Source organism: Myodes glareolus, chromosome 23 (assembly GCF_982192425.1).
Source record: "Myodes glareolus chromosome 23, mMyoGla1.1, whole genome shotgun sequence".
NCBI lineage: Eukaryota > Metazoa > Chordata > Mammalia > Rodentia > Cricetidae > Myodes > Myodes glareolus.
The window spans coordinates 19,747,625-19,774,882 of record NC_142048.1 but is presented as its reverse complement, the minus strand read 5'-3'; the positions used below and the strand labels follow the sequence as shown (position 1 = coordinate 19,774,882).

The 27,258-nt window shown below is 34.7% G+C and overlaps 1 protein-coding gene across 2 annotated transcripts in view; it reads left to right on the top strand.

Moving 5' to 3' along the window:
- Gpm6a (glycoprotein M6A) overlaps positions 1 to 27,258 on the top strand; it is a 253,667-nt gene that overhangs the window by 134,006 nt on the left and 92,403 nt on the right. The window contains exon 1 of one of the 2 annotated variants that reach the window (XM_048455765.3): positions 6,070 to 6,635. The exons of the other annotated variant lie outside the window; for it this stretch is intronic. Coding sequence (XP_048311722.1) covers positions 6,599 to 6,635 — 37 coding nt within the window. The 5' untranslated portion in view covers positions 6,070 to 6,598. Of the gene's footprint in view, positions 1 to 6,069; positions 6,636 to 27,258 lie in introns of those variants that run through there. 2 annotated transcript variants of the gene reach the window in all.

The following is a 27,258-nucleotide window of genomic DNA, read 5'->3' as shown; positions in this document are numbered from 1 at the left end:
GAATGAATTATCTACTTGTAGGACTGTTCTTCTTTCTCCATAACAGCACCCACTCATTTCTTTTTCTTTAATCTAGAATCAGTCTGTGAAAGAAAACGTTCAATTTCTTTCTTGCATTTAGCTTCTTTTTAACTAGCCTGATAATATCCAATTCTAGTCTACAGAAACATTAGATTTTCACCTATGTATGTTTCTCCTATATTTAAGAAAATTCAGATTTTCTAAAGGAAGACATTGTTTTCTAATATTTTGGGGACATATAAAATAGAAAATATATAGAAATTTTAGAGTCTGTGCCAAAATTTTATTGTACAAATGTATTGATATACACAAGTGATTCTATTTTAAAATGGCGTCTTTAGGCTGGAGTGCCGTCATTACATTGTTTTACTCTTAATCAATGCTTATGAAATTATAGTTTTTCCATTGTATAGAATCATGTCTACCAACAACTTCCTATTTCATTTTTGCTTTACTACTTAGTCTGTGAAATTTTTTCATTGTTCTGCCATCAACACTTCAAAATAATGTTACATACAAACATCAAACTTTCTCTGAGATTTGCTGTGAGAGATATTCAAACTCCAGAGTATTTAGTAGATACTGGAAAGATTTAAGAAAGTGTATTTCAAACGATTAAGTGCATTCTCTTATCCATTTGTCATTATTCATTCATCCATTTCTATGTATTGGGTACTTGCTATATTCTTGAATCGTGGTGGTGTAACAGATATCACGGTGCTTACAGGATAGAAGCAAGTGTCAACTATATATGTAAAGTGCAACTTTTCAAAAATGGTACCTCTTAAGCAAGATCTAATGAGTACTAAAGGATACCTTTGTTGTAAGCCAGGAAATCTTTTCTTGTTGATAATATTCTAGTTTTGGTATAAGATATGAGCAATGCTGGAGACTCTTGGTTGCTAGAGAAAAGTATTTTAGGAAGAAATAACATTAAGCCTGTGAGAAATTAAAGGTGATTAAATAAATTAATTTTATCAGGGAGTGGTTTGCTGGAGATATAGATTTCTACAAATTGTATTTTTCCAAAAATGATGTTGAACTTTTCCTAAGAACACTGGGAAATAAGTAGCCAGCTGTCAATAGGCTCTAGTACTTTTATCAGTGGATTGTGGGTCCATGAAAATGCAGTATTAATGAATTTGAAAGACAATATTGTTGTTTGAAAGTGCTTAAGGACCAAGGTTAAATTAGGAAGAGGACACTACCTAAGATTAAGGTCATTTCTTTTTTTATTTTATTTCTGGGCTTATTATTCTTTTACATTACTTTATATGTATGCATTTTCATTAATTATTTCTTTTATTGAAATAGATTTTTTTCCTACAATATATTCTGGTAAAGGTAATTTCTTAAGGACAAAAACTAATGTGTTTCCAGTTATGGTCTTAGATTAAAGTCTTCTGAGGCACAGAAGACTATTCTGTGAATATTCATCTCTATCATTACTTTTGAAAAAAACTAGAATCGAAATTCATCTCAAAAGTGAGTTATTTAGTATAAGCCTCCTGGGGACCTTTGGGATATGATGCCTAATGAATAGTAAAAGAAGGTTTCCCCAAGTGGCAATTTGGTAGTACATTATATGTGATCTGAAGTGTATTTCTATTTCTGAGCTTTTTTTCATATTCAATTTGAAAAGTCTAAGATTACTTTTTCTTTCTTTATCCCACCAACCACATTCCTGGTTAATGCTATTTTCTTTGTTAGAAAAATCTGTAATTTAATCAAGTCACATTAAACAGAACCTTCTAAGAGACCTTAAAACTTCCTAAAGAGTTCCCAAATGGGTTATCAATACCAAGTGGTCAGTCCTGAAATCATATGCACACAATGCTATATGTACTGAGAAGGTTGTTATATATTTATGATAATAAATAGACAATAATTAAATAAATAGATACTATGGATTTGAGAGAGAGTGTGAGAGAGAAGTAGAGAAAGTGAGGGAGAGAGCAAGGGGGTGCATTGGAAGAGCTGGAGGGAAGAAAAGGAAGGGAGAAAATGATGTAAGTTTATTTTAATTTAAAAAACTTAAAAAATTAAAAGTCAGGAGTAGATAAGATGTTCTTCCAGTAGGCTCATGTAATCTCTCCTGCATTTTCTTTGTCCTGACTAGGTAGCATTTGTCATACATCATTGTGGTCTGGGGTTGTCTTAACTACTAGGAGGTATGTATACTAGGCCAGAGACATTTTTTACCTACCTCCAGTTCCAAATGTGAGCAAGAATGCTTAATAATGTGACCTTCAGTTTATACAGAAAAAGTAATACATATCATAAATAATCTCAGATAATAGTTCAAAGAATTGTCTTTTAACATCAATGATCATAGTTTTTAGTTGTGCCTTTATCTTTTTAAAATACTAATAGCAGAACTAAGGCAGAGTCAAGGAAGATGCGATGTTGCAATTGAAGAATATTTGGTGAGGCACCAACATCATTGTAACTTGAAGATTTTAATGAGTATTTAGTTATTTTTCTGTTGCTTTGGGAAAACACCTTGACCGAGGCACTTTATAAAAGAAAACATTTAATTTGGTGAATATGGTTTTAGAATACGGATGATGGCAACACACGGCAGTCATAATCTAGAGCAATAGTTGAGAGATTACATCTTGATCTATAAGCACGAGATACGGAGCACTAACTGGACATGGCTCTGGAACTCTCAAAGCCTGTCCTGAATGACACCTCTTTATCAACAATGTCACAACTCCTAGTCATTGTCTCAAACGGTTGTACTAGTTTGGGACCAAAAATGCAAATATTTGAATCTATGGATGATATTCTTATTTATACCACTGCAGTGGGATTACAGAGGAAACATTGACAGGTTAATATTAAGGTTAATGTGTTATTTTTAGAATTCATAAATAAATCTTCTATAGTTTTCTTCATGAACTACTTTTGAAATACTTGGATATTTAAGTGTTTTTTACTTCAAATAACAAGAGGTTTTACAAATGGTTTAAAATTGCCCAGTTGCTACACCAATTCCAGCTGTCAAACTGAAAAGGATGATGGGGAATTTGTGTTTAATGGGTACAGAACTTCACTTTGAGGAGATTAAAAGCTTCCAGAGAGGAATGGTAGAAAGAATATCAGATAAGAATGTATATATTGAAAATCAACAATAGTGTAGACTTCAAAATGACTCACATGAAAGTGCTTTGTGACTGTATTAACAAATTAGTCTTAGTATATCTACATGCTATTGATATAAGAATACTCTGTTTCTTCTCATCAATGTGGAAGGACTCCATTATCTCCAACATGGGAGTATGCTTCGTCTATTTTAAAAATAAATATGAGTTGCTTTGCTTTAGTTTGATAGAGCAAACCATCCTGACAAAAAGTTGATAATACAAATGTATTGATATCTTGCAGTTTCCTCAAGAGAAATAAGTTGTAACGTTCTTTCCATTGTTCTTGCCCAAAAAAATTTTATTTTTTTTCTGTATTTTTTTTCATTACAACCACAGTTCTCCCTCCCATTCCTCCTCCCACCACCCTTTCCTCTCCTCCAAGCCATTCCTTCTCCACTGCTGCCAACTGGTAAGGGAGTGAACAAAATCTGATGCATTAAATTGGGTCAGAACCAAGCCCCTCCCCACTGTATTAAGCCCGAGCAAGGTATTCCACCATAGGGAATGGGTTTTGAAATGCTAGCTGATGCACCAGGGATAGATCCTGGTCCTACTGCCAGGGGTCTCTCAGACAGTCCAAGCTTCGTCACTGTCTCTCACAGATGGAGGGCCCAGTGTGGACCCATGGAGGCTTCATAACTACAGTTTGTAAGTTTCCATGAGCTTGGTTCTGCTGTTTTTGTAGATTTCTCCATCATGATCTTGACCTCCGTTTGCTTATATATTCCCTCCTCCCACTATTTGACTGGATACTTGGAGCTCGGCCTGGTGGTTGGTTGTGGATCTCTGCATCTGGTTCCATTAGTTATGGATAAAGCCTCTATGATGATAGCTGGAGTATTCGCCGATCTGATTACAGGGGAAAACCAGTAAAGTCACCTTCTTGACTATTGTTAGGAGTCTTAGCTGGGCTCTTCCTTGTGGATTTTTGGGAATTTCCCTAGCACCAGGTTTCTCCATAAGCCCATAGTGGTTCTCTCTATCAAGAGTTCTCCTTCGTTGTCCCTCTCCCCCTTGACCATCTAGTTCTATCTTGTTCTCGCCTCCCACCCCTTCCCTTTTACCATGGGCCCCCTCGCCCCGGTTTACCCAGGAGATCTCTTTTAATTCCCCTTCCCCGGCAATCGATGTGGCCCTCTTAGAGTCTTTCTTGTTCCCTGGCTTCTCTGGAGCTACAACAGTGCTGCTAACTTCTGAGCTATCTCTCCAGTTCAGCAAGTATTTTTTAAACATTTTCTATTTCTTTATTTTTAATTCTGTCCTCTTTTTTTTTTTTCTCTGTATGCGTGGCTAAAAAGTCGGTATGGACCGAGGTGATTTTTAAAGAACCCTGAAGACACCTGTGATGGATGAAAGCAGGGATGTAGAGCAGGTCTAAAACACTGGAGCCTTAGACAAAATGTGTACTCTAAGAGTTTCTTCTTCATCTACTATCTCAGACCCTGGATGTGCTTGAGGAGCAGAAGTATTTTCCAACTGACAGGGGCAAATAATTCTCTCCTCGTTTTCCTTAAGTAACACACTTGGAAATATTTTAAAGGTTATAAAAAACTGTAAAATATACGCTAGCGTAAGGTAGTGTAGGTGTTGCTGTTCATCATTTGCTTCACTGATTCTTTCTGTGTCGTGAGGGGACTAAGGCAAATAAGCAAGGATGGAGGCTCCATTCTGTTCTGTCTGTATGCCAGGATGTGTCAACTGCGATGGCTTGAAACAGAGAGACTGCTATGATTTGGCTGCTTTGATGTCCCTTATGGCTTCTCTCTCAATCTGCCTTGAACAAGCAACTGCCCCAAAATTCTTGAATGCATATATATACATATATATATATATGTGTGTATACATATATATAAATATATATTATGTGACATATAAATAATATGTATATATATATTAAGAGAGAGGAGGTTAGAGGTTTATAATCACAGTTACCTTTGGATTAGACTCATTTGACAAAAAGAATAGAAATAATAATTAATTATTAGAGAGATGTAGACCTTCATTTATGTAAATAAACCAGAGTGTTGTCTGATCATTTTTCCTTGGAATGGGATGCTCTTTTAATAGAGAGGGCGATGTGCAATATGCTGCTGACATGCTTTCAAAACCTATGTGAAAGTTTTCTTATAACCAAGAAGTATATGATATGAATCACGAAGGCATGCATATTTCCATTAAGGGCAAGAGCTTATTCATCTCTGTGTGCGTCTCCCCATGTTTGTTTGTTTTGAGACGAACACAGGCAAGAGAGTCTTCGTTTACCCTCCAGTAAACAGGGCTTGACAGAGCCCTGACGCTGTTTATTTTCTTCCTGTGTCTTTTGTGAAGTATTGAGACTCTGGTTGTGTCCTGTCACTCAATCGGTTGAGCATGATTGCTAATTTCTTGTCAGACTGCTGCATTGTGATTTGCATTCCAAATCAGAGTGCAGATTCCCATTACAACATGCTCTCCTGTTATCTGGAATCCCTTCGTTCTTTTTCTCGCCCCCTGTCCCCAGTAATCACCCCTAGAATTTCTCCTTTCACGAGTTTCCCACCTGGAATGGGCAGCTTCTGTGGGCTGAACTAACAATATTTTACAAAGACATCAATCGATTATTTATTCTCTTTTTTCTGTAAAAAAAAATCATATGCCAATAAATAAAATACTTAATAAAACAAAAGGTTTATATTTATTCGTTTAAAAGCCGTGTCTTTATTCCTTCTTGATTCTGAAATACGTGAGCTTAAAGGTCCTTTCTTAATAATAACCTTTAACAGACCAGCCTTGAGATAGTCTAATTGCATCCCTCCTTGGCATCTTTAAATCAAATTAACTAGACACTTCGTGAGGAGGTAAAAGGAAAGGGCATTTTTGTAATGAATCTGACTGGGTGAGAAGAAACTGCTGCAGCAGAAAGACACGACGACAATCTGGGCTTTCCCACTGTGGTAGCAAAGGGGGGAATTATGGGTTGGTGGTCCGCTTCATGTTAGGAGGACACCCCTCCATCTGTTCACAGTTCAGCGTGCTTCCAATTTAAAGCTGAGATTTCGACACAAACCTCAATTTCTTTCCCCCATTTTAAATGCAAAGCAAGGCTTATGCACCATAGTGTCTCTGCTCCTAGAATTAATACCACTGTCCACACCCCCTCCCCAAATTATCCGGCTGTTTGTTTGAGTACCTGCTTGCTGTGGTACACAATGGGCAGCTTTGAGAAGAAAAATTGATAATCTTCACGGAAGAGTAATTTGAATGAAATTACACTTGACAGCCAGTCTCCAAGCAAACAAGAGGCGCGAGAGAGCCTCAGTTAAGCTCTGAGGACTTGCCCAAGCCACTGCTGCTGGAGCTGCCCAGGGGGAAAAAGCACCCGCTTTCTCAACATCTAATTGAGCTTTTGACTAATTCCGTGCGCCAGATTCTCCCGAAGAAAGGTAGCCATGGAAGAGAATATGGAAGAAGGACAGACACAAAAAGGTACTGTGCATTTAAAAGGGTTTATTTGTAACTAAGTGTTCGCTTTGCGCTTTCGTTGTTTGCTTTAGACACTTGCCAGGAAGGCTAATGAATCTTTTTCTTTTGGAAGGCATTTTCCCTTCCTTTTCCCTATGCTCTTTACTTGCTATAATGTCTGTTATAATCGTTGTTGTTTGAAAATCTTGTATAAGTATCTAAATGCGTACTCAGGCATTAATGATAAGAACAGTGCAGTATGGTGAATTATTCCTTAGTCTAGTCTTTGTTAGACTTCATTTATTTCATGTTTTCAAGATTGTCTAGCTCAGTTCAGAGATTACAGATTTGAGCCACAAGCAAAATTGGTGCACAAGTTGCAGTTAAAAATTTGATGATGTAACCATTATCAATACCTTTGCACAACCAACAGACAGAACAAAGAACAACAGCATTTAGTATAATTTGGTTGGTACTAATTTAAATCATTTCATTTCATGGATATAGTGTTATTTTAATAAATAAGGAGCAAAAGTTCATGGGCTTTGGGGGTTATTTAGTGATATTAGTTTTTCCTTTCTGTACGGTTGACTATAATCAACTTAAAGGTAATATATGTTAAATTTCAGATGCATTTTAAAGCTTTCTAGTCATATATAGGTATATGGGGCAAAAATGTTTTTTTTTTATTAAAATTGGTTAAACGCTGCCCATTTCAAATGATTCAAGACGCTTCTGAGTGCTTTTAGACATCAAGTGGGGTTTCATGGGGGATTTGGTTTTACCCCAGTAGAGGCAGCGTTTGCTCTCACGTCTGTGCACAGGATTATGTAATGCGAGAGAAAGCACTCTTGTTTTCTTAATTAAAAGAATAAAACTGCATAATATGTATAACGAAAATTGTTAAAAGAATTACCAGGAAAGATACAGTTCCAAGAATGATTTTGAAGGTATATAAATGCATTTTTTGGTTTTAAAACTGCATTTTTAAATGATATCATTGGTAAGTTAGGTGCAGTATATGTTTTTTCATATGTTGTAATGTTCTAGTATGCTGGTCCTCTTCTGTAAGTACACACACACACACACACACACACACACACACACACAAACACACACATGCACTCACACATACAAACACACATGTACTCACGTATACAAACACACAATTGGGTATAGATGCTATATCCACTTGCATTCAGGACTAAGTACATAAATGTTTGTTATATGCAATAAAGATAATGGAAATCTCCAAAATTTATGCTTTTCTTATTAATGACACATTTAAAGAGAATAAAAATTCAGCAGAACTATAACATGAGCTTTTTAAAATAAAAGTATTTACATCTTTATCTTGTGCACAAATAATTTAAGGGTTCTTTAGATATTTTAAAGCATTTTTTTAGCACTTTCTGTCCTATCCTATACTAAACATTTCAATGGACTGCTTCATTTTATTAATAAATCTCTCATTCTTATATGTTTTTACTTTACACATTTATGTTCTTCTTAAACAAAAATAAAACAGTCAATCATTTTAAGGCGATGAATGACACCCATTACACTAAATACAACCTTAAGTTAAATTATGGACCATGGTAACAGGTTGAATGTTTTGCAGCAAGCCACGGTTGAGGCAGGCACAAGAAAAATGATGTAATGATGTTATGATGGTTCCTTTTCTCAGGCAATACTAAAAATCGTTCATAGAGGGGAGGCAGTAGTGCACTGACAGGACAATTATCACAGTGGGTGTCTCATCACTAACCTTTGCAATCATGAAGGAAAACAATGTAATAAAAACATCTCTATGGCTGCCTATAAGTACATGAAGGTTCTAACAAAAACATCTATGGATCGCCTTTTTGAATAATTAGGGAAAAGATTTAATTTTCTTCATTCCTGAGTAGTCAGTTTCCTTCAGCTATCCCCATGACACCTTTTAACATGCCGGATGTTGACAGGTTACATTGACACAATCTCTACAGTAATGGGGAAGGGGGCATTGCAAATTTGCATTGATCAATGTAAAAGAAACTATGTGATAAGCAGATAAAATCATCAGAAATGTTTAAGAGTTCAGGTAAACAGAGTTAATGATCCCTCCACTCTAAGGGAAGGCAGCAGTTTATGTTCCCTGTGGTCCTATTTGTTTAAATGGCGTAGGATTTTTCAACACAAAATCTGATACCAGCATTCTCTTCCAGTTGAAAGGTGTTTTCCAGTCCTTCTTATAATTTAATACCTTTTATTGTACTTAATGACATTGCTTCTTGACCAGCCTATAAACCACAGATAACCTGATTATATTAAATAGGGAAGCAATACACCAAATGAACGCTTGAATTAAATTGCAGAGTGTGGTAACAGGTTAAATGTGTCTGAGTGAGCCTTAGCAGCTGCAGATACCAAGAAAAGTGATGTCATTATTTGTGATCCTGTTTTCCTCCAGTAACTTTGAAAATTGTTCTCCTGCAGGGGAAGCAGCAACAACTACATTTTTTTATACAAATAGGAATTATTTGTTTTAGTATTTGCTTATAACACGTTTTAAATTCCACTAGAATGTGAAATTGAATCCAATAGTTTAATTGAATATAGCAGAAACGCATGTGTAGTTTCTTACATGTAGTTTCTTAAGTGATGCTTAAGAAATAACAAGGATCCTCCATAAGAAGTACATTTTTCTTTATATTTATACATTCTTTCTGACGTCTGGAAAAGACAATCAAGAATGAACAATGATGACTTCTATGCTGATGCATATTCAGGTCAGGAGGCTCAATAATATAAGAGTATGGATGGATTTGGCAGACATTCTGTTCCACCAGTCCATGTTGTGTTACAGTTCTAATAAGGGATTCATTAATCTGTTGCTCCTTCCTTTTCTTAGCCTTCACCAATAACACCTCGTCGACTGAAGGGATTCTAATGTTTTTAAAATGTCACTTTTGTAAAACACGCTCTTTCAGTGAAATCCAATTCTTTAACCATGTGTTCAACCAGAGAAACAGTATTCTAGAACTACATGGGGAAACATAACAGTAGACTATTTTGTACTTTGCCTTTGGGTATAGCTATAATAAACTAATATAATTGCCATCAAAGCCAAAATGGTGGCCTTGCCATGACATCAAATGTTTCTGGTTTTACGAGGAGGTTGAATAAAGGTTGTAAATGTTTTTATGACTATTTAAAAGACATAATAATATTCTCCTTTTTTACAACTAAGTTTGTATAATTTCTGTTATTTATGATCAACTATAGTCTGGTGTGTAAGGACATATGCTAATTAACTACTATAGTTCCCAAAATGTTGAATGGGAAATTTCAAAAATAATCAATATAAGCTTTCATTTTCCTGTTGTTCTGGTAGTATCAGGAAACTATACACTATATTAATCCCTCTTGCCTAGAATATCAATCTTCCTTTGTTCAGCGTATTCATGTTGTTATATATCACAAACCCACCGTCATCCTCTGGATTTGCAGACTAACTATTGAATATTGGATATTGATTATCACAGTATCAGTGTGCTTGTATCCATGCAACCCTTACTTTGCTTAATAATCTCAAAAATCAAAAGTAATATTGCTGGCAATGCATAGAAGCCAAAGAAATCTGTTAATGGCATCTTTAAAGAGAAAGGTGAAAACGCTTAACATCTTTCAGGGTTGTTAAGATTGATGATAATGTAGAATCATCCGCGTACAATATCTGTGGCAGTTTTGCTGCCAACTGTCACATTAAAAAGTCTTAGTTACAGTGCATGCTAAGTTCTTAGTCTTTTATTCCACTCCATCTCATTAAACAGACATTGTATCATTTCACCTTGCCACATAGAGAAGAATGAGTATAGTACACTAAGCTATTCTGAGAGACTCACACAAAGAAACACTGAATTCCCATAACTTTTATTGCAAGATAGATTGTTGTATTATATTGATAGTTTTCTGAGTTTTTATTATTGTTGCCCTCTCAATGTTTCTCGTTTATTTGTTACTTTTTTTTAAATATAAGGCTCTCTACTGTCCATGATATCAGATGTCTGCTGAAGATCTTAGAATATCTACACTGTGGATAAGAGGGCTACTGGGTTGGGGAGACGGTCAGAGCACGTGCTGTGCCAGGATTCCTTTGCATCCACATAAAAGCAAAGCCTGGTGTGCATGCCTTTAACTGAGTGATGTGAGGCAGAGACAGGCAGATCCAGAATCTTCCATGCAACACTGAATTTCAATTTTAGGGACAGTCTATCTAAAAGGAATACGGTAGAGAGTGATAGAGCAAGCTACCTGACACCACTTATGCCATTCATGGACATGTACATTCCCCATATGTATGCATACATGTGCACACCACACACACACACACACACACACACACACACACATACACACACACACACATCAGGACCACCACACACACAGAGAAACACACACACAAAAACACACAAACACACATAATAAAAAAGGGATACTGAGCATATTCTTAATTTTGTAAACATGCATTTATGTCTGAGACATTTTGTCAATTCCCAATAGGAAAATGCATAAGAAGTTAAAGTATTTCTAATAATTGCTGAATTAGTGGGTACACATTTAGGTACATAGATAAATGGATGACTCTTACATTGTAAACAATTTCTGTCAGGACATTACCTAATTAGGAGGGCTTTACAGAGGAAGTCCAATGAGACAATGGGTAGAGGAAGTGACGCACATAGAAGGCAGCAGTCAGAATACTGTTCATCATGTTTTCCTATTGCATTGTATCTGTGGCTCATGAGTCTGTGTCTTCAACTTTCAAGATGAACTAGTCAACCACAGACTTCCTATTCAATGATGCCTGCTCTGCCTTCTCAATGACAATAATAATTGGTGACCTGCAAATATTTTCTCACTAGTAGACATAAAAGGTCAAATTAAATATAAATGAAGTACAGTTCCCCCGTGTTTGTTCCATCATACACCCATTCTTTTGCTTTTATTGATTTTATTGAGCTATACATTTTTCTCTCTTCCTCCCTTCCCCTTCCCTCCCCTTCAACCCTTTCCCTTGGTCCGCATGCTCCCAATTTACTCAGGAGATCTTGTCTTGTTCTACCTCCCATGTATTTTTGATCCATGTATATATCTCTTAGGGAACTCTTTGTTGTCTATGTTCTCTGGAATTGTGAATTGTTGTCTGGTTTTTCTTTGCTGTACATCTAAAAGCCACTTATGAATGAGTACATATGATATTTGTCTTTCTGGGTCTGGAATACCTCACTTAATATGATGTTTTCTAGATCCATCCATTTTCCCACAAATTTCAAGATGGCATTATATTTTTTCTGCTGTATAGTACTCCATTGTGTAAATGTACCACATTTTCTTTATCCATTCTTTGGTTGAGGGGCATTTAGGTTGTTTCCAGGTTCTCGCTATGACAAACAATGCTTCTGTGAACATAGTTGAGTACATGTCCTTGAGGTACAATTGAGCATCCTTTGGATATATACCCAAATATTATATGGCTGGGTCTTGAGGAAGGTTGTTTTCTAATTTTCAGAGAAATCGCTAATAAAAAAAATGGAGTACAGACCTAAACAGAGAACTCTCAATGGAGGAATCTAAAATGGCTGAAAGACACTTAAGGAAATGCTCAACATCCTTAGTCATCATAGAAATGCATATCAAGACAACTCTGAGATTCTGTCTTATAGCCATAGGAATGGTCAAGATTAAAAACACTGATGACAACTTATGCTGCAGAGGTTGTGGGTTAAAAGGAACACTTCTGCATTTCTGGTGGAATACAAGCTGAGACAGCCCCTTTGGATATCAGTGTGGCGAGTTCTAATACACTATTCTTACTTCTTCTCTCAACCCACCATAACCAACTAATGTGCCACGTCAGCAACACATACATGGAAGAAGAGTGTCCAAGTTCTTTTGATTTATAGGCAATACTAGTATTTCTTAACCTCATAATTGAGAATAATATACACTTTTTTGTTTTTAATTTTCATAATTGCCCCTGATACAGTTCTCCCCATTCAGCCTCAGCTGCATGTCTTGCTCTCCAAAACAAAGACCATACAGTTACTCTTGCCAAACTTATGCTTGGTTAAGTCATTACCTTGTTCAGGTGTCAAGGGTTGTGTTTTCTTGGTGAGAAGTTAGTAAACAACTATTCCCCCCAGACAGGGTCACAAAGACAAACCAGAGAACATATAGGGTTAACTTCAGGAATATAAGAGAGAGGTTACTGGCCAAAGTGTAGATGACACCAATATAGCCACAAAATTGAAAATATACACTTGCATTTGATATGCGACCTCATAATTATGTGCTGCATTATATATGCAGATACACCTGAAATTGAAGATTAGTCTGTACAGAAAAGTTATATATATATAATAACATATATAGGCTGACTGAAATTGAAATATTTGTAAAAGGGATATTTTTTAATTAAAAGATGGTTTTTCAAAATTTCTGATGGGAAGATTTATGAAAAGGGAAAGCAACCTTGACTTATCATACTAGAGAATGTTAGCAGACATAATTGCCTAGTGATTTCAGAAACACACATTAGCCTAAGGACTCAACATAAATTAACTCATTGACTCTGCACAGTAACCTTAATTGGTAATTATATTAAGGAAACTAAAAATCAAATAGGTTAATTAACTAAACCCAACTCACACAGTAGACAGTAGTAGTAACGTGGGGTACAATACAATCACAGCTGAGACCAGAATTTGAGTTTTTAAATATACCCTGCTTCATATTGAGTGTTAATAATTGCCTATCTGCTGCATGCCTCCCATAGTGACTGCTACTTCACCACACTAAGGGTGAATAATTGCCTATCTGTCTCATGCCTTCTATATTGATTGCCTCAACCACATAGTTCTAGCAGATGCATTAGCCATGTTCTGGAATTTATAACTACATTTCTTATTCTTCATTTTTTGGCTCACAAGGCAAAAAAATGATGTGGACCATCAACCTACCACATGAAAGCCATAACCGTTGTCTGAAAAGATAAGCTGGGTCAATTTAACTCTCATTTTGCGACTCAGAAAACAGTGGTTTGGTTCATTTCTTTATTTCTTCACATATTTTTATAACTGTGTTCATCTCTCAGCACAACCAACTCAGTCTCTATTTGGTATCATAAAATCAGCTCTAATTGAAACAAAGACCAAGATTAATTAATGGGTTTTCTGTATAAAGTCTGTAAAGAATATATTTAGTTTAATTTTGTGAGTAATAGTTAACTAAATGTATTCCTTTTAGATGTTTAAATTGACCCTGCTTTTTAGCATATACTTAATACTTTGAATTATTTCCCTCCTTCATCTTTTATCTTAATAAACTGAATAGTATATTCACAACCACACAAAGTAACACATAAATATTTGTGCTTACAAATAAATATTGATGGTACAAAACTCTTATAAATATTGAAAATAATTAGAATAGATTATAGAACAGTTAAATATGTCTTTTATATTATTGAATTAAGAATTGTTAGTGTGTTGAATTATTTATTCCATTAACTGTAAAGTAACAAACCAGCAGAAAAAATTTTGAGTTATTAATAAGATGTATTTATTTAGCTATCACCCCTTTTCTTTTTCAATGTTGACCACTCACAGATTTATTTAAAATGGAACCTTTTTGCTTACCTAGTGGATAACCTTCATCTCAACAAATACTGTCACAAATCATCTTTTCAGTTGTCATCTCAGTATTTGGTTAACAAACTTCAAAAGTCCATCAAAATTAATGTCTTATGAAGCATATAAAAAGTCTGTCCTGCAATTTGTTTCCCCTGTTTTTACTAGTTTAATAGGCCCAACCAGGAATGTCCTTTGTCTAGGAAAGTATTTTTATCCTTTCCTTCTATCAAATGTCACTCTAAGATAATGCTTACTGGGAGAAATTAGAAGTACTATTGATTTAATACTAATTCCCAGAGCATGTTCATTCTCACAGTTATGCTGACTGCTTTTAGATATAATACTTTTTAAAATATTATCCTCTAAAATTTTACTGCATTAGTTAATAGCTAAGCTTTTTCTACCTGTGTTACTTCTAATGTCTCAGTTCTAAGACACTTATTAACAGGTTTCCAATCTCGGTGTAGAATTGTTATAAATGCATATCCAGTGAAAGGTATCATACTGCATTAACTGCTTAAAGTTGGACTTAAGCTGAAGTATTTGAGCAGTTATGATAAGACAGTGTGAAAGACTGAAATAGTTAAAGTGGTGTGTCTTAGAGATTAATTATTCCTTCATTTTCCAGAAGACAATAGCTCATAGTGGATTCCTAGTGCAAAGCAGATATTTAGTATGTCAGTTTTGGCTTTTCTTTCTCCACATCCCTCATTCCTAGCCAGTTCCTGCCTATACACATGCTGCCCAGTTTTCTAAATACTGAATATTCTCATGCAAAGAAAGCAGAAAGCCCAAAGTATTTTCAAAACTCACTTTGGATAGCATCCTTGCTCACAGGTGCCACAAATACAGATGATTCCTGACATTACAAAATAGATTGCTGTTGTCCCACAAACTCTCAAGTAGAGCTGGGAATTTCATCTTGTGTAGTCTTATCTGAACCAAATTACTTTTTTGCTTTTAAACCAAGAAAAACAGATGATTGCTGGCTGGTTTTTCTCTAATTGTAAACAGAAAGTTTGACTTTGATCTTAGAATAAAACCAGTTTGTTATTGGGGGCCATTTATAGAATTCACTGAGTTGTAATTTATATTACAAATCTGAGAGCCAAAACAAAGGGAAGAGGACTGTTGACTTTCTTGTTGAGTATTCCTTTAGAAATAAAAAAAATCAGCATATTAAAGCATTGGATATTGTTGTGACCAGATTACTTTCTAAAACACATTTAAGATATGATTAATCTTTAGAATTTTTAATTGAACAAAAGAGAGGGCCTCGATGGGTTCTCTGCAAGAGAAGGATGGCACACACATAAAGTACCACTCATCTTGCCTCCTGTTTTAAAATATTCACTCCTTTTCATTTTCAGAATTCAACATTTTCAGAACTAGTTTTATAAGTTTGTTTTTACTGTGTTTTATTTTACGGCACTGAATTTAATCATGAACAACTGGAACTATGGCAGTTTCTGCACATAAAGGTTTACTAATCAAACCCATTGTCCGCTTCTTTGTTCCTCTCTTCATAATGCATTGTGACTATTTTTGAGGTAGCTAAGCTCCTTTCATCAAGTAAGTACTGAAAAATCACATCCCTTTTTGGCGTTGTCCTGACAGCTATTTTCTAAGTGTTTAACATTTAACACAGAGCATGCCTTATTATTCATACTCTTATGTATAAGTGTTATTTTTCTGCTTTTTTTGAAGTGCAAACTACTTAAAGGTAAGCATTCTATTTCTTTTTGAACATAACCAACAAAGCATGTCCCTTCACATCTGGTGATGAAGAAATGATAATAGATGACAGAGAAGGGAAAGAGCATGGATTAAGGAAGAGAAGTGGATGGAGATAATGTCAAGCAATCAAGAAAATAGGAAGACAGAGCACATCTCCTCCCAGACACAGTTCTTACAAAGCAGCTAAAGACTTAGAAGAATTCTGCTTCGACTCCATTTTATGCCATTAGATTTGAACTAAAATAATCTTCTATTCTTCAACCTGATAATATTCAGCAGTTTGATAGCAGCTTTCACCAGACTGAATAGATTTTTCCTTTTTTGTTATTAAAGAAACCACATATTTTTAGCATCCCTAGTCTAGCAATTAAGTAAAACACATTGAATTGTCAAGTTCTTCAGATAGCTACAAAAATTTAGAACGAAAGTTGGATCTTAAAACATTTTTGTAATGTTGATTAAGGAACAAAATAACAACAATTTAAACATTTTGCTGTTCATGGGCTTTCTTTGTTCATTACTGGGTTGATAAAAGAAATCAAAATTGTAGAAATACCGCATTAAAATTTTCTAGATCGGCTTTAAAATAAGAGTTTCATGGAATATTTCTAATGAATCAATTTCTGGGGGAATAAGCTCCAAAATAGCATGTCAACAACATAATTTTTATTCTTTTATGCTTGATGTCAATTTCATGTTTCATTATATCAATTTCTAGAATTAACTTATATTTTAAATCAAATAAAATGTCTTATGAAATCATAACAATTAATTTCATGTCAATTATGAGTCAAGATCATTTATTCAGTACATATTAATGTTCATCTTTTCCCCCTCCATTTTGGTAACTAATATTTTGTTGCAGTAATTACAAATATACCCATTTAGAACCTGTGAAATCACTACTGTGTAAAGTAGAAAATGAAATCTTGAAAAGTCAAATAACTTCATAATTTAGGTGCCAGTTATATGTTAAGGTAAAAAATTAGATACTCTTAGGAAAATGTTTATTAATATAAATGCTATTTTTAATAGAGATTTGTTAAAACACCAGATAAGAACTTTTAATGTATAATCTTATATAATTTATATGTTTACTTATCTCCTTATATTGAAAAACTCATACTCATTACTCACTCACCATCCCTGTCAGATGCTATAGCACCCAAATCACATTGGCTCAGAATTAAAAATTGAATAAATTTTTAGTCCAAAGTCAAATTATTGATGGAGGAGGGTTATCTGTCTATTGTGTTATTTTCATTGGTCAATAAAGAGACTGCCTTGGCCTCTTGATAGGACAGAAAATTAGGTAGGCGGAGTAAACAGAAAAAAATGCTGGGAAGAGGGCTATGAGACAGAAGCCATGGAGCCAGCCACCAGGTCAGACATGCTGAATCTTTTCCGATAAGCCATCACCTCGTGGTGCTACAGATTATTAGAAATGGGTTAATATCAAGATATGAGAGTTAGTCAGTAACTAACTCTCTAGAGATAATGGGCCAGGCAGTGCTTAAATGAATACAATTTGTGTGTTGTTATTTCTGGGACTAAGCTAGCCATGCGGGAGCTGGGTGAGGCGAAAAGCAGGCCTGCCCGCAACTCCTTTCTACAGATGGCGCCAACTATCCAATTCTTTGTATAATTGATTCTTTATAATGGGTCAAAAAGAATAAAATCTTTATATTTAGCTAGATGTGACATTGGCTCAGTAGAAGAACTCATTCAGTTGAAGAAATGAATGTGAAACTAAGAAGAATTGCAATAATTGAACTTTCTCACGGTGAATGTTAGTAAGAGTTTTAGCCTCCCATTCTTCTAAAAATATTCAAAATTTTATTTCTCTTTATGATTTAGAAAGATAAATTTTGCTAAATATACAAGGCAGCTGGCAACATGTCATTCTAGTTTTAATCATTGTTTAGTCCAATACATACTCCTTAAGTTTTCTTCATTCCACAGCACACCTTTTATACTTCGTTATTTGGGAAAAAATGCTGCTTCTTGTTTTGTATCATGTGTTAAGTAAAAAAAAAAATAAGTAAATAGTGACATAATCAACCACAAGATCTTAGCCTCAGATTTTTATCTATACTGAAGTCTTTTTTATCTCACTCTCTTTCCTTAATCATATTTTTAAATTTTTAAAAGAATTCCATATGATGTATTTTAATAATAGTCACCCTCACTCAACTTCTCCCAGATCCCTCTCCACTGTGTCTTCTTTTTGTTTTTTAAACTTCAGTCCAATTTGTACTGTCCAAATATGCTTGTCGAGCAGTATTCCACTAGAGATTGATTGACAATCAGAAGTCAGATCCTTCAAGAAAACCACTCGAGGCAGCTACCAATTGCTAACAACCCCACCTCTAAGGGTAGAGTGTTGTGCCCATCTGCCCTCTTCATGCTGGGTTTGTTCTGCCTTGAACATAAACAGGTCTTGTGTGTGTTATCACAATCTCTTTGAGTATACATGTGCAGTTTCCTTATCTTGTCTAAAACACTGCTTGTAATCATCTGCCACCACGTTCTTACAATTATTCTGCTCCATTTTCCTCCTGGAGGAAAGGAGCTGAATAGAGCTGTCACATTCAGAACTGAACACTCCACAATCACTTTTTCTCTTCTAAATAGTTGGGTATGGGTTTCTGTGTTACCTGTCACGTAGCCCATAAAGAAGTTTCTCGTATGAAGTTTGGGAGATGCAATAACTAATGCATTACTCAACACATGTTAAAAAAAACATTAACTTGGTTTCTACATGTTTTATTAGGTAACTTCAGCAATAGGGCCTTTTTTATTTATTCCTTTTGTGTATTTAGAATGAAAGTGACAAATTAGAGTATTATTAAAGGTGAATGGAATGTAGTTAAGACATCTGTATTTAGGATTATTATAAACTTAAATTAAAATCCATCAAATGATTTAGTATTACCCTTTGACAAATCAGTATGACTATTACTTTCTAAATTGTTAGAAGTGAATAATATATATTTGAAAATATATTGTTAGTACTCATATTTTCCAATAAATGTATGTGACTCTGGGATCCATTTATCCTTATTAATTCAACAAATGTATTCAACGCCGTCATCTAAAGAGGTAGGTCTCATATTTCAGTCATTAACCTTACATATTTTGGTGGAATGTTAGAGCATAGATTTTTGATTCATTGTCTACAAGCCTTGAATTATTATTTCAATAGTTGTGGGTTAGGGCTTTAAACTTTGCAGTTTTAGCACTTTATAGGGGATGCTATAGCTGTTATTTCTTATATCACACTTAGAGAATTGATAATATTTCTGAGAAATTTTGCAGCAGACATTTAAATTTATATTTGAACACAAAATAATGTATTTTAAAACTTAAGTTTAGAGGGAAATACATAGTCAAATATTGAAATCTTTTAGAATGAGAACTTTAAGCATGTTCTGGATAATATCTTCAAAATTTCATTTTGATGCCAGTTATAGTGGTGTATGTCTTTAAGTGGATCTCTGTGAATTCTAGGCCAGCTTGATCTAAACAACAAGTCCCAGGTCAAAAGCCAAGCATACATAGTGAGATCCTATCTCAAAAAAAAAAAAGAAATTTAGAAAAACATAAGAAACACATAAATGCAGAGGCACACATCTTAACACACACAGGAATCCCATAAAAACGCAAAACTGGAGGACATAATATAGGTACAAGGGACTTGTAAGGTTTAAAAAAAATGCCCTGGTTCAACATTATGACACAACGAACCTCCAAAGATACTGTTGAGTTCATTTCATGTTTGTTATATACTGCTGAGCATGGGACCTACTCTTAAGAATATTTTTCTCGATGAGACTCCCTTGAAGAAAAATTATTTTTTATTTACATGTGGCAATCAATTGGAGATAGCTTCTGGGTTAGGTAGGGGCATGTTTCAGCTTCTCCTGTCAGCTCTAGGACCCCATCTGGAGCAGACTGTGTAGTTCCTGTGCACATTGCTCTGGTCTTTGTGAGTTCACATGTGTGTTGCTTCTATTGAATTTGAAAGGCCTGTTTCCTGGATGTCCTCCATTCCTTCTGGCTTTTACACTTTTCCTGCCCCCTCTTCAACAGGATTCCAAAGATCCGACGGGAGGGATTTGAAGGAGACATCCCATTTATGTCTGTGTGTTCTGAAGTTTCTCATTCTCTGCTTATTGTCTAGCTGTGGGTCTCTGTATTTGTTCCTGTCTGCAGCAGGAGGAACCTTCTCTGGTGATGATCAATGAAGGACTGATCTATGAGTAAACCAGAATGCTGTTAGGAGTTGTTTTGTTCTATTCAGGTTTGTTTGGCATTGTTTTATCTTAGTTTCTTTTATTATTACTCCTTAGATACCTGTTTGTTTTCTGATGAGAGACAGAGAAGATAATCATAACCAGAATACATTGCATAAAAAATCTATTATCAATAAAAGGAAAACTTATTACTTTGAAAAACCAAAGGAGTATTGAAACCTACAAATCACATTTAATTATTTCCTGATTGCTCAAAAGGCATTGTGAATATGAAGGGACTTACACATTGTAACCTGGATCATCCAGTAGATCTAGGAGAAATCTGAATCAGGAAATGATGAAGAAAAGGTAATGAAGATACTAATTTATTTATCAGCATATCTATTATTACAGATTCATTGCATACAGATGCATTGGAACTGAATTTTTGGGGGTATTCATAAGCATTGATATACCTGTGTAAGTCACGTATTGTCAATTTAACTACCATTGCCAATCTTGCAAGTTAGATAACAATCATAGCTCACAAGAAAAGTTGTTCTACAGTCAAGAAAAGCCTTGGTGAAGACCATTTATAAGCACAGTAATCTATGTCGTTTATTCATCTATGCTATGACTGAAAATGATGCATGACACTATTACTCACAAAATAAAATGAATAAAAGATGTATCTATTTTTATTTTAATTTTCATACACTCTATTTTTATAATTTATTTTTAGCATTGTTTTATTATTAAGGTGTTATATATGCAGCAAAATAGTTAGAGGTTTGTCCTACTGATAAAGAATATGACACTAAGTTACTTGATTTTTCTAAAGAAGATAATACCAAGTTATCTGAGAGAATTAAAAAGATCATTATGAAAATTATTGAAGAACACAAGATTTTAACTCAAAATACAGGTAGCAATTCTTGAAACTGTTGTTTTGGATTTGAAAACTTTCAAAGCAAGTTCCTCAGGGAAAGAAAATGCCTGCGGGGACTCATCATATCCTCATTAGGCTAAAACAAATAAGCAAACAGATTGCATCAGTGGAAGAACTTAGGAACTGTCTTTCCCTCAGAAAATTCCCCTGAGAACCATACCTTAGTGCTTCTTCCAGAATTTCCATATGTGAATACCACTGCTGAATTATGACCTATACACGATAAGACAGCATAAGTCAGTAACTGAAGGGAGTGATTTGTATTTTTTGGCTGTTATCTATTCATAATGAAAAACTATTCACTGGAGCATAGAAAAAAGTAAGAAGAAATATTTCAGTGCTGACCCAATGGTGGTGGGAAACCGAATTCTTCCTTATACTGGCCATGTAGAAAGCGAAAAAATGGATGTTCTATTTATGACTGACTGTTTCAGAGATTCATATTGTCTACATTCAGTTGTGAGTCTTTGCATTAATTGCCATCCACTGCAGAAAGAAATTTCTCTGAAGAAGACTGAAAACTGAGTAATATTTATTTAGAACACGTATTAGAATAATGTAATAGTATGCCAACTTAGTAAATTAATAGCAATTTGTTCTCCCCTGGGGCCTATGTTTTCCACGGTCATAGATTCTTAGACAAATTCACAGAGCTAAGCATGGACTTTCTCATGAAGGTCAGGCCTTAATTCTAATAAGAAAGTAGATGTTTACCCCCATAACATTCATGAACTTTGCACCCAAGGACCTGTATTACCAGGTAGGTCACAGAATTCACAGCTGGGTGAGGCTGTTGTTAACTTTTCTCTATCTGTCAGCCTGCACACTAGCTTCCATTACTCTGAAAGCTAGGCAGTCATAGAGGAAGCTGGCAAGTTGGTATCAGCCTGACTTCTTCATATTTTGTGACCAAAGTGTGTGGTGTTTTCAGCATCAGACTCTTACCATTAATCTCAGGTGGACAATCAAGAACAAATGTCAATATTCTAGATTGTTTTTGAAGTGTCTGGAGCCTCTCCCTGCCTAATAGATCCAGCAAATGTGCTTTTTTTATATGGCAATCTGTGATATCTAAAGTGTTTCGGGAGAGCTCAGTCCTAATCGTGACACCTGTATCACACACCCTCCTACCAAGTGTCAGGAAGCATCATGGAAGAGAGAGTGGAATTAGTGTAAGAGCCTGGGGCTAGTAGGACTGACTTCTCATATGATAGCATTCACATAAGCACTCATGTACTCATTGAAGCTGGAATTGTGAGCACAGGATGAAGTCACTAAATATTCCAGCTTTGATGAAGGAGTAACACATAAGTCCTAACGTCCTGCTAAGGAGTTGATGACTGCCAAGAGAGAGGGTGCCAGTTTTCTTGCAGGATGTGGCCCTTGGTAGGTTGAACATGCTTCAGTGAACGACTCTACAATCATGAGCTCATAAGTAAGATTCAGTGGGTTTTATAAAAAAAGAAACAGGAATGGAAGAGAGCTAGACAGGAAGTTGAGAAGGGGTTGTTGGATGGGCACAAACTCTGTAGGGTCTGGCGGAGGACGTGATGTGAATATTATCAAAATACATGTATGAAATTCTCAAAGAATAAAAACTTGTTTTGAAACAGCAAGGAAAATAAAGTTTATATATTGAACTTGCTGCATTGATAAATGAGGTAATATTTATAAAATCAAGTAATTCGCTGCTTGATTATTGAAATGACTATGATACATTTATATTTTAGATTGTATTTTATATTAATTGATCACTGTCATGTCCCAGTCCACTGAAAACTACTGCAAATCCATTACAAAATTTTGTTAGGATATGTAATAAAAGTATAAATTTTAACAATGAATAAATTAAATAGTTATTTTAGGGTGGCTACCAGCCAGAAATATTCTTCCAGTTGTCAATAAGCCGACTAGATAATAAAGCTTTAGAAAGTGGAACTAAAGTACAGATTGATCTCCATATGTAAATAAGTAGATATGTAAGAAAGTGTTAGTGGCATTTGAAACAAACAGGACAATACATGAAAACATTAAATAGTTTAGCCAAACAGTTGGATGTGGCCAGAATCTTGTGTAAACTTAAGCTGAGGTAAAGGATGGAATTGGTCTGATAGACGATTAACAGGATACCTTTTCGGCCGTACCTTAGCCTGTGAGAATTTCTGCACGCATAGTATTTGGCTTAGACTTCTCTAAATGAAGCAAAGATTAGAAGAGAGATGCAAAATTGAGCCCATAGTATATTTGTGAAATAATCCGGGAAGTAACATTCCATCATTTTTGCCATGTACTATTATTTATAAACAAGATTTTACACACAGCACTCACTCAAGTAAAAGATATTGCAAAGGGCCTGTATACTGTTGCATTGCTGGATACCATCTAAGAGCTGCCTACCATGCATGGCAATGTGTCCCTCAGCTGGAAGATGTTCAGATGGAATTTACTATTTTGAATGTACTTTATATTCTTTGTTCTTCGATCTTATCACTTCAGTTATCTCTTCTATATATTTCCCAAGCTAGAAGCCAGTGGCCACAATTGTTAATTCTTAATAACTATTAACTTCTCCCTTTGATCAGTATCTAAGTGACCACCAAATTCTTTCCCTCAGTCATTTCTCCTAATAGTGATTTTTTATTTTCACCCAATTATTTGATAACACTACTAATTTATTCTTGTCTTGAGCTGTTTCAGTTTTCACTCACATGGTTCAATTCATTCAATCTCTGTTCACATAAAGGGTTGTTTCCCCTACCAAACTAAGCAAATCTATAAATTCTGTAGCTTATAGGCTTTCATTAGGGATCACAATAGAGCTTAGTAGTATGGTGTTTCTTTGGCATGCAAAAAACCTAGGTTTTTATCCCCATTCATGGTAAAATTAATTTAAACAATAGATGAATAATTAATAGCTTACATTATTTTTATACATTTAAGATACATTGATTATCTTTACTTTGATGTATCAATCTATTCACCATTAGATTCAAAATAAACTCTCTAGCCTTATTACAATCACATAATTTACATAATAATTATTTGGCATTTTCTTACTTCATTTTAATCATATCTTATTCTACTAATGGATATTGGAAGACTCAATAATAAATCTCTTATGACAAATTCCCCAATAAAAAAAAATCACTGATGTAACCCTACCCTAGTCATAATAGCTCCGAGTTTGACTTGGCTTCTCCTTGGCATAATGATATCTGTCCAATTCATAATCCAAAGAAGCAACATTATATGTTTGTAGCGATGAACAAGGCCTTTAAACTCTAAATGAAAACTAAATAAATATATATTTTAGTGATATCACATTCAAACTTATTTTTCTTCTGTCAGCAAAACGAATGTAATTAGTGTTTGTAGCATTACTACCTACATTAATAATTTTTTTCCATGGCAGTTTTACTGCTATCTATATTGTCTGAAGACTCTTAGGTGTAGTATTAATATGTGAGCATGACCAGAGGCTATGATATCAAGTTATCAATTTGATTAAAAATAGGCTTTGGGGATGGACGATAGGTCATTCAGTAAATTAAATGCCTTGCAGCAAGATGACCTGAGCTCAGATTTCCAAACCAAATATAAGAATCAGGGCACAGCAGCACAATTGTAAGCTCAGTGATGGCTAGAAGGGAAAAGGAGACAGCCTCCCTGGTGCTCACTGGCCAGCTAGCCTAGACTATAGTACAAAGAAAAGTTCCAGACCAATGAGAAACTTTGTATTAAAATGTGAAACCAACATCTGGAGTTGTCCTCTGACTTCCACCTGCATGTTGTACGTGGGTACAAACACACACACACACACACACACACACACACACACACACACACACGTTCCCCCCTCCCCCTCGCACATTGTTTTATATGGGCTTCTACATTTTTTCTGGATTTTTGGAGGATATGCCATTAATTTTCAAAAATAGTCAAGACCACAAAATATTGAGACTATAATACTACTTTATTAGACTAATGTGAGACAAACATACACATGTGTGTGTGTTACTGTGTACTAAATACTTTTTTGTGTTTTGGTTAGGTCTTCCATATGGATATAGTCATCCATGAGTAATATTCACTAGATGAAAGGCACTTAAGTCTTTGCTATGATACATAGATCATATTTAATTTCTAAGTGTAGTTTTAAACGTGTAAAGTTAACTTTTATAAATTGGTTTCTTTATATGATAAAACTCATAATAGAAGACATTAAACTCTTTAAAAATTCATAGTAAATAATGAAGTAATATTCCACATTTTGTGACTGACACCTGTTGACTTGACAGCATTTAGCAAGTCACTAAAACTCCATGACCTTATTTTTCTATTTGCAATGTTCAGGAGTCAGACTAGAAGTCTATATTAATTTTAAGCACATTCTTTAATTGAATGTTTTCCATAAAAATACAATAACAATATAATGTTTTTATTATATATATTTTACATTTTAAAATAAAATAAGTATTCTGTAATTCAAAATTAATCAAAAATAAACCTGCCTGAATAGTGATTGTATGTTACTTGAGAAAGTTTATGCATAAATTATATTAAAAACACAAAACAAAATTTACCAGAAAACAGAAACATTCATATTTTACAAATTTATCCAGCTTTCTCTTACATATAAAATATACGTGAATTCTTCCCTCAAAGCTGATCATTATCATATATATACATACATATATATATATGAATTATCAAGTGAATAAAATATTTGGTACACATGTGAAAGATTAGCTTAGCTATCTTGTCACAGAACAAGTAGATTTCAGCTTATTGTCTTCATCAATGAAACAAAGAAAAATTTTATAAGCAACAAACAAAACATTTCCTTTTATTGAAAAGATTTCCATTCACAACAAGTGCTATTCTAGCTTTTTAGAGAGAAGAGCTTCATAAACAATAGCTAACAGGATTATACTCTTTAACCCATGGCTTCAGGGATTTTTATTCTTTTTTATTTAAGTGACTTAGTTAATTTTGAAATTCAATGATTTTCAAGTTTTAGAACTGGGGAGTCCTACACCACATTTATCTCCAAAGGCATTTGCTTTGAAGCCAAAGCAACTCAAATACAGTGACTGTAATATTTTTTTTGCTGGAAAATAAGTTCATAAATACACTATCCAAGGAAGGGAACAAGAACACTGGGATTGTGATACTTACTGCATTGTGGCCACTTTTAAAAAATGTCGTCCAGACTCAGGAAATCTCATTAATGTGGTAGTCCCTTTATTTTGCTGCCGGATTTGTTGACAGATAGTAACTGGGTCACTGTATTGAAATGCCCCAAGTAAGCTCAGGATTCTCTGTGTTGGTTGTCATGACAACCATAGTGGTCGATTAAACAAGCTCAGAAATTGGGAACCTGGGCTTCTCAGAAGCCGTTAACTAGATGGAGACTAGAGCACTGTCTTAATAATGTTAAATTGGGCAGAAATTTTAAAATTTTTTTCTTTAAAAGCACCATTATGTAGTTATTTGTGCATCACTAATAACTTAAACTTAAAGCATATAAAAAAGCAGATGGGGAAAAAACGCAATTTTAATTTTAAGTCAACTCAAAAGACATAAAAGGGTTGAAACAGCATTACAATGTTAAGTAACTTTGTTGTAGTTAATGCTATTATCGGTCAATACAAATGCAGTGGCTATAAATGATTTGCATTTAGCTTTTTCTACTTTTAAACTGTTCTGTGCAATGAATGACAGATGATGTCTGCAGATGGCACATAGAGGCAGGTTGGCACTCAGACAGGGCCTTTCATGGCCGGTAGCTTCACAACCAGGTTTAGGGACAAGGAAATTGGTGAAGGGTTAGATCATTGAAGAAAGACAGTGGGGGTTGAAACTGATAATGTGACATATAGTATTTTTTCCTCTAAGGTTATATTTCATTTCTTTGGCTTATTCATAACTATTGACATAAAAAATTGGAAGGCAATATTTTCTTTTCATTCATTTTCTGTGATTTCTAAGATCTTGCTGAATTGGGAAAGGAAGAGAATTTCTCTCTTTGACATGCATCTGTTTTAGAT